The sequence below is a fragment of the Carex rostrata genome, chromosome 5, assembly GCF_964058835.1.
Source record: "Carex rostrata chromosome 5, lpCarRost1.2, whole genome shotgun sequence".
NCBI lineage: Eukaryota > Viridiplantae > Streptophyta > Magnoliopsida > Poales > Cyperaceae > Carex > Carex rostrata.
This window is the reverse complement of record NC_135922.1, coordinates 8,718,466-8,730,749: the sequence shown is the minus strand read 5'-3', so window position 1 is coordinate 8,730,749 and position 12,284 is coordinate 8,718,466. Positions and strand designations below refer to the sequence as shown.

General features: G+C 34.5%; 1 protein-coding gene across 2 annotated transcripts; it reads right to left on the bottom strand.

The window, feature by feature from the left end:
- Positions 1 to 4,266: 4,266 nt before the first annotated feature.
- Positions 4,267 to 11,827, bottom strand: LOC144553934 (retinoblastoma-related protein-like). Of its 2 annotated transcripts, XM_078302109.1 has the most exons (5): positions 11,543 to 11,827; positions 10,658 to 10,762; positions 10,195 to 10,325; positions 9,894 to 9,990; positions 4,267 to 4,397 (listed from the first exon to the last, which is right to left on the bottom strand). In XM_078302109.1, the coding sequence occupies exons 1-4, from the start codon at positions 11,570 to 11,572 to the stop codon at positions 9,906 to 9,908; spliced, it is 351 nt and encodes a 116-aa protein (XP_078158235.1). In that variant the 5' UTR covers positions 11,573 to 11,827; the 3' UTR covers positions 4,267 to 4,397; positions 9,894 to 9,905. The 2 variants fall into 2 exon arrangements, with proteins under 2 accessions (XP_078158235.1, XP_078158234.1); XM_078302108.1 differs by lacking the exon at positions 4,267 to 4,397 and having other exon boundaries at positions 7,173 to 9,990.
- Positions 11,828 to 12,284: the final 457 nt, after the last annotated feature.

Sequence of the window (12,284 nt, the reverse complement as noted above, 5' to 3'; positions counted from 1 at the left end):
CAATTGAAAATAACAGATAATTAATTATTTGGTTTGTAATATCCATAAACAGAGTAGTATGTCTGAACTACAGAAAGAATTAGCAGGATCACAGCTGCGAAGAGTGAGATGGCCGCCCATGGGCTACTGAAGTAGTTCTGTCGCAAGCTCGCCAATCTACGGTTGAAACTTGAATTGTAGTATTTCTGCACATCCTTGTATAAACCGGAGAAAGGATTTGCATCGTCATCGGTGAAACAAAAGTCACCGATATCATTGAAGAAAGTGGCAGCCTCCTCATGGCTGCACAGTGTGTTATAGATAATGCCACATTTCTGAAGTAACTTCACATCCATCAGTTTCATGTAGTAGCTAATAATTCGCATTCTGGGTGAGATGCAGTTCTCAAAGGCAATGAGATTTCTTAATAAAGTTACCTGCCTTGAGTCAATCTTTAGGCGTGGCATTCGCATGATGCCCGCCTTTTAGAAAAGTTAACATCCAAATAACCTTCATCTTTAAATTTCTCAAATTCTATACCTGCCATCTGTTGAAGTTCAGTTGCATTCGCCATGACCATAAGTGCATTATTTGAGTGGTTGATTTTAGAAGAGTTAGAACGATATCGACAACAATAATGACGGAGTATCCGCCGCCAATAGTATCAGTATATCATGGATACTTTATGAGCTAAAAGCACCATTCTTGTGGTATACTCTCGCGGAGAGTCAATTTTATCCTCGTAGATACTCTCCAATTCTTGTAGTTCTATCTGCTCAGGAAGATCTCTTTCAGAAGAAGTTAGTTCCAGATACATCCTAGGAGACAAGGAGCATCTCCAATAAAGGTCGAGCAAATGAGCTGCATTTTTGCTAGACATGGCATCATGATTGATTCTCCATGGCATATCCAGGCATATAAACGGTTCAAGGACAGTAATAAAGCTGGGTAATTTTTCATCCTTCAAAACGGTTAAAAACCAATGATAGACCTCCTTGATAAAAAACAGGGGAATTTGATTATCCAGAAGAAGCAGGTCAGATCTCACCTCTTTTATGTGCACATCTAGGAAAGACATGCTCTCCTCTACCTTTTGAGAGAAAGCGAGCATTGTTCGGATAATAAAGCAACTGTCAAGAAATAACATCTTAACAAAATTATCGGGACTATGGTCAAACTCCACTTTATAGTAAGTACGAGCTCTATTTCCCGAATCTATAAATTTTCGAAGAATCACATCATGGATGGGCACACTCGACGCCGACCTCACGGAAACAAAATAGACCTTAGATGGGATCCTACTCCGAGCAATTCTCAGCATCTTCAGAATTTCTTGTATGCACTGGATTTTTAAATCTTCCATGTGTTGGAGGTGTTTTTGTCCATGATAGTACGGGCCAATAGAAACTAACTTCGGCTCAAAATTAGATTTTCTACCGGATCTGATGTGCTCTGGGACATGGAAAATAAAATTCTTCGGCCAATGGGTTCTTTTCCCGCTCTTCGTGGACTCTGCTTTTTTTGTCTCTTCAATCATCCGATCCATTAGGAGTAATATCTCATCCATTGGTGGGTCGTTTGCGGCTGATGTCCCTTCAATCTCCGTGTACTCTGCTGATGCGGCTGATGTCCTTTCAATCTCCGTGTGCTCTGCGTCGGCTGATGTCCCTTCAATTTCCGTGTGCTCTGCATCGGCTGATGACCCTTCAATCTTCGTGTGCTCTGTGTCGGCTGATGTGCCTTCAATCACCGGGTTCATTTCGGTGATGAAAGTGGACATGATAGAGGGTATTACTATTTTGTGAGTATATTTGGTTGTTTGATAATCAAACGGTAGCTAGAGTGTACGAGGGTTTATATTAGAGATCTTGATCTTCCATTGCGTGCCATGTCTATCTTTCTGCAGTTCAACTTAAACAATGTTTAGAATTAAAGCACTTATGGTTAAATATAATTTTTTTTATTTTTTTACATTTTTTTAAAATAAAAGAATCTTTTTTTTATATGCAAACATTGTTATTTTTTTATTGAGATCAATTTTTAAAAATTCTAAAATGTAGTAAAACTAATTAAAAATAATAATATTTAGTTTTCTATAAGATTTTGAACTATAAAATATTGAACAGGATGAATCAACATTCAAATATATATAAGAAACCATAATTTTGACTCTTTATATTTGATTGAATTATAATCATTTATACAGTAACCTAATTAAATAAATTAAACTATACAAAAATATAATTAAAGATCAAAACAGTAATGAACTTCAAAACCAAACTTCTGAATTAAGTACCATAATTGTGGACTTGTATGGACTTCCATGCATGCTTATAATCTCTTATTTGCTTCATAAGTAATGGATTAAGGGAATTAATACATTGCCATTTTGCGTCACGATTGAACGTACAGTTGGCTTGTTTCGCGCCACGATTGAACGTATAGATCGACAGTGGATCGTTAATAAGCTTGTAAATCATTATTACAAATCTCACAAGGGCAATGCCAACTAATAGCCAGACATTCATCGTTAAATTTAGAGTTTCGTTTCAAATTTATTAATTTCATTTAGCTAACATAACCCACATGTATAATTAAATTTAGGTCAAAACCAAGAATTTACACTACATATCCCAACGTTTACTACAATTCACCAATAGTAGTACAAATTTTTAGAAGTTTACAGAAAAGATCATGGAATTTTGCTTAACGTACTATGCAGAAATTTAAAAATTATAAAATAGACTGGTAGATTAACATTTACTCTATAGTTTTGCATTATTATTTAGCTTCTTAATTAGAGAAAGAACCAACTCATTAATTGTTTGAGTAGGGAACTCAATTGAATCAGTTAATTGAATTGCTAGATCTTCGGTATATCATGGGTTTGATAGAAGTACTGGAGAACATCAGATAAAATAATTTCAGAACATGTAATATATAAATTTATAATATATTTGCACATTTTATAATTATATTCATCCCCACACTTCTATCCCCCTCTGTCCCCGCAACTACAATAGAGGAAGGTTGTACTATGATCCCCACTAATTATATGGTCCCCTTTTTTCCGTCCATACACTCCTCCTGAATCAATCCTCATAGGTATAAATACTTACTTACAAACTAAGATATTAATACTTGTATGTATAACTTGATATGACCATCTCCTTTTTCAGTCCCTCAATGATCTCCACATCAACATTTCTCTAATAAACTAGTGGGAATCCCCTAGAAACTAGAGATTACTTTTTTTTTTTGCAATTTCCTCTAGCCCAACAAATTTGATTCTAGTTTGGTAAGAGCCAATATATCATGGCTCACTGGCATGCCTCTCGCAAATTACCAGTGATGTACCAGTCTTCCCCTAGTGCTACTACCAGTGATGAATGAAAGGGCACCAGCATTCTGACAATTTTGTACTTAGTTTTATCCTCAGTCCATTATGTTGTGGCTTAGTTCTAGCAAACTTAGTTTACTTTTGGAGTTTAGCTATACCTAGATGTTGGCTCATATGCTGCTTACTTGGTTGTTTTGTAAATGTTTAATTATCTACTGTTGGATAAAGGTGCAGGGATACTGTTGGAACCATATTTTAGGAGTGGAAGATTATTTCTCCATCCAACAACTCTGTTAGATAGGAATTATATTTCTTGTTTAATTAGTGTACACGAGCAGCTTGGTGCAAGATATGCGATCTGAACTTATCTTAATCAATTATATTAAACAAATAGTTGAGTATCGATCAGTAGATCTCGAGATCGATCTGAAATTAAATACACTCTGTAGGAAACTGTAACTGAAGTTTAATAGAAATGAAATTAAGCTTAAGAGCGTGAAAGTTTGCCCCCCCAAAAAAAAAAAAAAAAAAGATCTGGAGATCTGCCATTAATTGAGTCTGACCATTGAATTTAATACAAATGAGCAGTTGGCTTGCAATCCGCACTGAAGTGAAATTAATTAAAAAAAATTAAAATAAAGAATCTCCAGATCTACCAATAATTGACTACTCATGAGCATCTGAATATTGTACACTCAATATAATGCACCTTGGATATCTACCTCCACAAACTAATATGCAGTAGAATTATTCCTTCAAAGTGAATGCTTAGCATATAGCGTATAAATGAATAGATTTGTAACAGAGGTTCTCGAATTTTAAAACAATCGATGGACCGGAGACACTAATGACACACGGTTTTGAACCTGTATACAAGCGCATATTGTATGAAAGTGACGATAAATTGTACATTGTATATAACACCCTAGTTCTACTCTCTATCTCTCTCTCTACACACACACACACACACACACATATATAATGGAATTTCGTCTTTTTTTCATCGAACACAGTGTGCATGATCTTGCACCAGCCTTTTTTTATGGGTTATCAAATTCTCACCACACCTATTACATCGCTGCACAAATGTACAATGGAGAAGATTAAAATTCGATGACATCAACCTAAATATACAAGTGTAAATGAAACAGATACGAAGTGAACAATTCTACAACACAAGTAATTGATCAAATTAGGAGTGCATCCCATGAGAGACATTTTAACAAACACCTTAACTGCAAATCCCAACCGCCAACGCATTTTGCAGTTAAGGTGTTTGCTAAAATGCCTCTCATGGGACTGAAGACTGAGAGGCGGATGGAGCTAAGTAACACACGCCAAAAGCAAGGTACTACTAGTACCGTACTAGTTTTAGGGTTTTTGAGCGGAGATCCCAGAGCAAGAGCCAGAGCCAGAGATGGTGATACCTTTTTTACTTATTTGTGCAACCAACTGATTTGGGCCACACGGTCTGTTTAAGCCCAAATTAACAAGGTAAAACAAGCCTTGATGGACAAATCAGTCAGATGATTTGATTGTAGACCAAATTTGTGATGTGTATTAGCAACAAATTGTCTGTTTTAAATTAATTCATTTGGTTGGAGTTTTCAATTTGGTGGTAAATCTTCGAAATGCCCAGTCAAGTCATCATCCTTTTTTAAATTCAAAAAGAAGAGCAAATTTCAATGTCTACATTTTACTCTTCATTTGCATCTCATCTAAACAAACAGCTTCACTTCAGTATACAAGGATAATTATCTTAAGTTTTAGGACTGTTCAGCAGGGATTTACAATTATGCCTTTATGCCCTATATTTTTTCAGAAATTTCATCAGCACCTCCCAATAACCCAGGTGTTTGCCAATGGCATAACCAAAGAGATGGCGACAGTACCGGGGCCCATAAACGAAGTAATCAAAGGCATCCCCACACACATCACATGCATCAATCACCTGCGCCCATCTCGGCACTTCCTTCCGTGGGACCCCACCATCACCACAGGAAAATACATTTCAGGCGCGCCGGCAGTTGTGCATCTGCACGGTGGGGTCCAGCCACACTAGGCCCCAGTTCTCATATCATGTTCACTTCTATCCCAATTTTCAGCCACCTGGCAACCTCTGGTATATACTATGCACTATGATAACTTTTTGGATCGCTATGGTACAGCATTTACAATATGTTATTTGTGTACTGGTAACACACTTTAGCAGTACAGCACCAGACTGGACCTTATGCCCTTATTAATTAAACTAGTTTTGTTGCTTATTGCCGAGACTTTTATTAATATCCTAAAAAAAAAAATTATCAAATCTGTACTCGCATTAAAATTAATTTTAAAAATGTCCTAACTGCTCAATATTTTTTTTTTTTGTCTTACCAAACCATCTGAAGCGGTCAGCTATAGTTACATATATATTTTTTTAGAGATTTTCATATTTTCATATGTTTATCAAAGTTATAAGACAAAGTTAACATGAGTTTTCATTTTGCTCAAAGTCCAAACAGTCAAAATTTATAGAGAGATTGTATAAATTATTATTTTTCAATTTTATTATTATATAAATTAATAAGTCAAAAAATCAATGTTCAAAATTTACTTATATCAATGTATTTTTGTAAACTCTTGATGCCGATCAAAACAAAATCGAAATGTCGTAATTTTTTACATGCATATATAGAAAATGTTATAGATCAAATTGAATGCTGATGCGTTTAGGATATAAGTTATGCACAGTATATTACTTTTTAAACCTAAATCATCGATGATCAGATGTTCTATTGTTTTTATCACAAAGCTAACCGGAGGACAGAAAATTAGGACTGTCACTAGTAAGAACAAATTAAAAAATCACACTTAATTGAATACAGCTCATGACTAGCACAAATTTCTAAAAGTAATTATAAAAAGAACCATACCAAAATAGCAAACCAAAAATTCACTTTATTTTTCCCCAAATATACTTTGAGACAATTGCTCGAAATTACCTCACAAAACTCTCTCTTCTTTACATGATGACGAGCTTTGGATTGGTCTGTAAAACAGATCAATATTTTCGTTTGCAAAATTCCAACGGTCGGTCCGAACCATTCAACATAGTATTCATATGAATATGTACTTGTAAACTAAATTTTATATTTTTTTTTTAATTTCTTTTACTTTTTTATAAATAGATAGAAAATCACTTGATTTGATCATTATGAACCATCGAAAAACAGTGCTTGATGCATTAGTAATTTATTAACATGTTGTATTCAGCAACTCAACTGAACCCAAGTCCATTCCTAAACAGGAAAATAAACAATAGCTATTGCATTGACTTCATTAACATGTTATGCTAAAAAATATCGTTCCATAGGTCTGCTAAGTGCAATCAAGCAACCAATTAGCCAAATAATTCCACAAGCTTGACATTGTCTTCAACATGCATTTAAATTTCTCCTTTCCACTAATTATTATTCCTTCTTTGAAAGGAAGGACCCTGATTTTTTGTTTGTTTGAGAAATGTGAAATTTTAAAGTAAATATCTTAGAAAAAAAAATAAAAAATTAGATTTTGGAAGGACCGGAATTCAAAATTCGGATCCATACGCATTTTCAGCTGAAAAATAAAATCAAAAACCAAGAAAAGGGAGATGAATCCCTTCATTTTTAAGGATAAGAGGTTTTTACTTTGCCGTTCGGATAGGATTTCAAACCTGTACCCGTTTAAGAATAGAGATCTAAAAATTCTATCCTATCATGGGCAGCAACTTAAATCCCGTCCTTCATCAAGATAGAAATTTAAAAAACAATTTAGAACATCGACCAAAATTGTGTTTTAAAATAAAATAAAAAAACAAACAATTCTGGTGAATAAGAAGAAGAAAAGAGCATAGAAATTCCTGGCCAAGTCATCATCATCTTTGAAATTAAAAAAAAAAAAACCTAGCTGAACACCTTCACTTCAGTACACAAGGATAGTTAGCTGAAGTTCTAAGACTCTTCAGTAAAAAAAAACAAGAAAAGCAAATTGGTTGATGTCCATAACAGCAGTCATCTTTAAAGGAGATCCTGAACAACAGAAACCATAACAAAAAAGCACTAAAGGGATAAGAAATTAGAAACATAGTGTTATCAGGACCCTCAGTAAATTAATCATGCTTCAACCTGCTGTTCTCTGGAGCCCAGATATAAATGTAAATGGCTTTCACTAGTAAACATACATACATTGATACCACATACAGATATATATATATATAGAGAGAGAGAGAGAGAGAGAGAGAGAATTTGCACTCAGTCAGGTACCTGGGACGATACAGATTCAAGTTTAGGGAAATTTCATATATACCCATCAAAAACAAATCATATACAATGGTGTAAAGATATTGACAGAGCAGTTTTAGCTTCATACAGCGCACCAATTATATACAGTGTCATACTCTTTAGAAACGATATCAAATCCCGATCAGCAAATCTTTTGCATGTGACAAACCATATGAACATTTTTATCGGGCTCCAACAGAGGACAGTTTCTCAGATCTCCATTCTTATACTTACATCATCATCGGGCTTTGCAACAGTAAATTAAATGTAACTTTTAAAAAAAAACATGTAGAAGAAAAAAAAAATTATAAGAGTTTTTTTACAACATTTTATTCAATTGAATTAAAAGGGTAATTAACCAAAAACTATAAGACAAAAAAAAACAGCCATTGACAAATTTACCAGCAAAGGCAGTGTGATTTAGAAAAAAAAATGATCATATGAAATATAGAAAACAAAAAACCATTTAACCCAACAACAATGCAAAAATGGAAGGTAAAAGTGAGCAATAAAAACACAATTGAAAATTAAAGGATAACAACATATAGACGTGATAGCAAAAGCAAAATTATATCTTAGAGGTGACAACATAGAGAAATCACCAAAATGCTTTCTAATATGAGTGTATTAAAATGTATCATTGGCATATCCTAGAAGTCAATGTAGCAAGCAGTAATTAAGAAAATCTTGTGCTGATACTATAGACCAATACAAAAGTTATCTAAAAATGAAACAATCATTTAAACTAAGAAACAATATCAAGCAAAAGGAAAGGGATTCAATAGAACCAAGAAGCATATGCTAAGTGTTGTGAAGACCCTCACCGAACTTGACAATTCTATTTAAACAAGATGTTCTCTGGAGCCCATATAAATATGTACATGGTTCACTTTGCGTAAGTGTCAGCAGTAGAAAAATGACACATTTGCCCTCCAAAACCGATCAATTAGAAGACTGACAATTTCATGTATGAAATTATGAATTTTAGAGATGAAAATACATAATTTTGAAGTTTTTGAGGGGTATACATGAGATTCCGCCAAATTTATATATGGAGTGAGGCAATGGTACTTTGCAAAGCACGGAAAGGTCGGTGGTATGAATTAATATCTCCACTAAAAAGTCCAAATAATCAATCTGAACTGTTCAACATTATCTGAATATAAAAATGTACTTGGAGACCAAATTGAGTTAAGTTCATAAGAGACTTGCTGATCTTAAGAACACCCTAGTTCTACTCTATATACTCCATCACAACAACATAATTTCGTGAGCTTAAGATTAAGGGTTGTCAATCAGCCCCTTAACCATAGTTCTTGTAGTACATCTTATCGGGGTAAAACAGAGAACATTCTTTTTCAGATCTATGTTTTTATACTTGTTACTACATCACCGGGTCTTCACAACAACAAAAAAAAATACAATGCATGTTCATTGTTTAATAAAACAATAATTGATCTAAAATTTCATAAAGGTTTTCTATAAAAAAAAAAAAAATTCAGAAAGTTCAAAGATTGAATTAAGGTATAAGTCGTCATCATCCCTTTAAAAAAAAAAAGAAGAAAAAAAGAAAGAGAGCTTCCCAATTAGACCTAGTTATCATTCCTTTATGTAAATTCAAAAGGGAGCAGATTTCCACTTCTTCACTAGCACCTCATCAAACGAAATTGGCAAAAAAAAATAACAAGCACACAAAAGAGAGAACTTTTCGGTTCTTACTAAAACCTCAATATATTATATATACTCTTGAAAATTTGTGGATGGTCATGTATAGCACTCGCTCTTATTAAGAGAAGTCTCATCCAAAATAGACTGAGCATTACATAGCTAGTGATAACAGCACCATTTCTCATTTTTCCAATTCAACATCTTAGGGTAATTGGCACATAACATTTAACTATTAGTCCACAACATATATCCTTTAAGAGCGAGCAGTTTCTCTCCCACTCCTAATGATCCCAAATTAAGCTAGACATCAAGCCAAACGAAAGATAGACATGGCTTTGTCACGTAAAAACAAGCTTTGAGCATATGGAAAAGACAAGAGATGCTTTAGCAAACTTTTGCTTGACTTAGTATGACATCAATTTAATTCCAACAGGTGGGTATTGTTTCGCGTACAAGTTTGGAGTCCAATTGATATCTATTTGTTTTAATTCCAATGACTTCTTTCTGTTTCCTTGAGGTTATTGTCTAGCAATCAGATAATTTCAGGGTAATCCAGGTCAGGTAATTGTACAGCTGGCTGAAAGAAGGAATTTGTTCAATACCTCGAGTCTCTTCTACCAATCAGAACCATAGAGGCCTGTCAAAATATATCCGGCTTTGAGACAAAACTGACGAAACTCTTTGAAAAAATCTACAATGCTGTTAAATTCAGATAAGAGACAATTTTCAAAAATTAGCAAGGTCGCATTATGTCTTTTGAAAGTTATAATATCATACAGAAAGTATGGAATGAAAAGGAAAAATCAACGTCAGAACAAAAAAATTACCAATATGGTACAGCCCTGTTAAAATATGAACAAAAAAAAAATGAGAGAGGGAGGGAGGGAGGAAGAGAGAAATTACTTGAGCTGAAACGCCTTCACAATCTGGCAGAGTGTAACAGTAGCCTGGTTTTCTTTCTTTGACCTCTCTTTGGTTAGCTTGATCACACAGTGCACAATAAATGCCCACCAATATTTCTCCATCTCCTCTGGCTACACATTTGCAAAGGAAAAAACACCAGATTTAAATATGGAAGTAAATAATTCATCAACAAGAAAATAAATCCAAGTAGACAAAAGCAAATCTTATGATTAATTGTTTTCTCCTTACTTGCTAAGACTACTAAAACCCAAATTGCAATTTTTTAATGATATAGATGGCTTTGGAGTTCGCATGATTAACAGTAACAACTAAAAAAATTTTGGAACTAATTGAAAATCAAAAAATTTAAAGCCCAAATGTAAAATCAGTGCTATAGTGTATAGACCCTAGATATGAGCAGATGTTACATTTCAAATACAAAAAGGTATATATATTTTTTTACCAGTCCACTCCCAAATGTAGATAAGCTGGAAGTTAGTATATGTTTGGACACTCTATATAGGTGCATAGCTTCTGTGATCATGCTCTCTTCTAGCTCTAGCTTGACCTGGATAAAATTGGATCAACAACAAATTTACTAATGATTAGCGCAACAGAACCTTCTTTTGACAACTAAGCCTCAGTTTGTAAGAATTGTTGAATCAACGTGTTAGCAAAATTAACCTCAGTGGTCCTTAATTAAACCTCTGTGATCCATGTACAATAAAACTCACCTGGGCAATTAAGATTCTAGTTAAAGCAAATAGCCTCTATTGTTGTCATTTTTTGTAATTTGTCCTCAACAGTACCTCCTTAAAGGTACTGAACACTAAACAAACCATGAAAGATTTTATTTTCATCAAACCTATTCAAACTGGCACTTGAACCAAAAAAACAGAAGTTTGCCATCCATGTGCAATAAAACTCAGTTGTGCAATTAAAATTCCAGTTAAAGCAAATAACCTCATTGTTGTTGTTTTAATGTAATTTGTCCTCAACAGTACCCTCCTTTCAGCAACTGAATACTAAACAAACCATGAAAGATTTAACTCTCATCAAACTTAGTCAAACTGGCCCGTGAACCAAATCACTGGTAGTAGGTAATATACCAGCAACTAATTCATGGCGATTTAAAAGGCCATCATTTTTCTTTTATTTTTTTAAATATGAGCGCTATTTCAGGGCATAATATCTCAGCACTTGGTAATTTACTGAAAAACCCATCCGAAACCAATTTGACAGAAAATCGTTTTTCTAACTATCTAGCAAGCCTCAGGTTTAGCGTTAAACCCTAAACCCTAAACCCTATGCCCACTGGACATACAGAGAGAGAGAGAGCGAGAGAGACCTTGCAATAGCGCAAAAACTGGGCCTCCATTGCACCAACGGTGACCTTAGCAGCCTCCAACTCTACGGCCGGTGCGGCGGCTACTTCACGGCGCTGGCTCAGATCGGGTCCCTCTACGGCCGGTGCGGCGGCTCCGTCTTGGTGCGGGAAAGAACAGCGATATTGAACTTGAGGGGCTCGGATCGGCCGGTGCGGCGAACGCAGTGAAGAACCCTTTCGAAATGGATTTCAAAAAATTTCGCTAAGTCCAGAGTTCCTTTCTGGTGATTAGAGTGCATCTTCTGAGATATCTCAACTTTTGCGGGACCGACGTATTCGGTGCCTATTCGAGGGTGATGTAGGGGTCAGTATTATGTGTGCTTTGAGATTCGTCCATAACATATTTAAACGGTTGGGATATTCCATAAAGTCGTGCAAACTTTGAGATATCTCAGATGATACGAATTCCTGGTGATTATGCGTTAAGAGAGAAAAATATTTTAATAGAGGATATAAATATCTCATTAATTGTGAAAATGGAATAAATCATTTTTTCTTAAAAAAATTAGTTTTAGAAAAAGTAAAATATTTTTTAATGAACTAGAAAGATGGATTTTTTTTTAATTCCATAGAAGAGAGTTAATGAAAATTGCTTTTATTTTATTTATTTTTATAATTAGTTAAATCACACCGTAGTTAATTAAATAAATGTTCTAAAGTCAAGGCAGTCAATTCAAACAGTGAGTAATGTCAAATCAGTCAC

What these genes read in the sequence shown, in the direction of transcription:
- LOC144553934 (XM_078302109.1), bottom strand. Translation starts at nt 11,572, where the DNA reads ATGGAGGCCCAGTTTTTGCGCTATTGCAAG. An exon ending in AGTTTTTGCGCTATTGCAAG is followed by an intron (nt 10,763 to 11,542) that starts GTCTCTCTCGCT and finishes AATTTTATCCAG; the next exon opens with GTCAAGCTAGAGCTAGAAGA. An exon ending in GTGAAGGCGTTTCAGCTCAA is followed by an intron (nt 9,991 to 10,194) that starts GTAATTTCTCTC and finishes TGAATTTAACAG; the next exon opens with CATTGTAGATTTTTTCAAAG.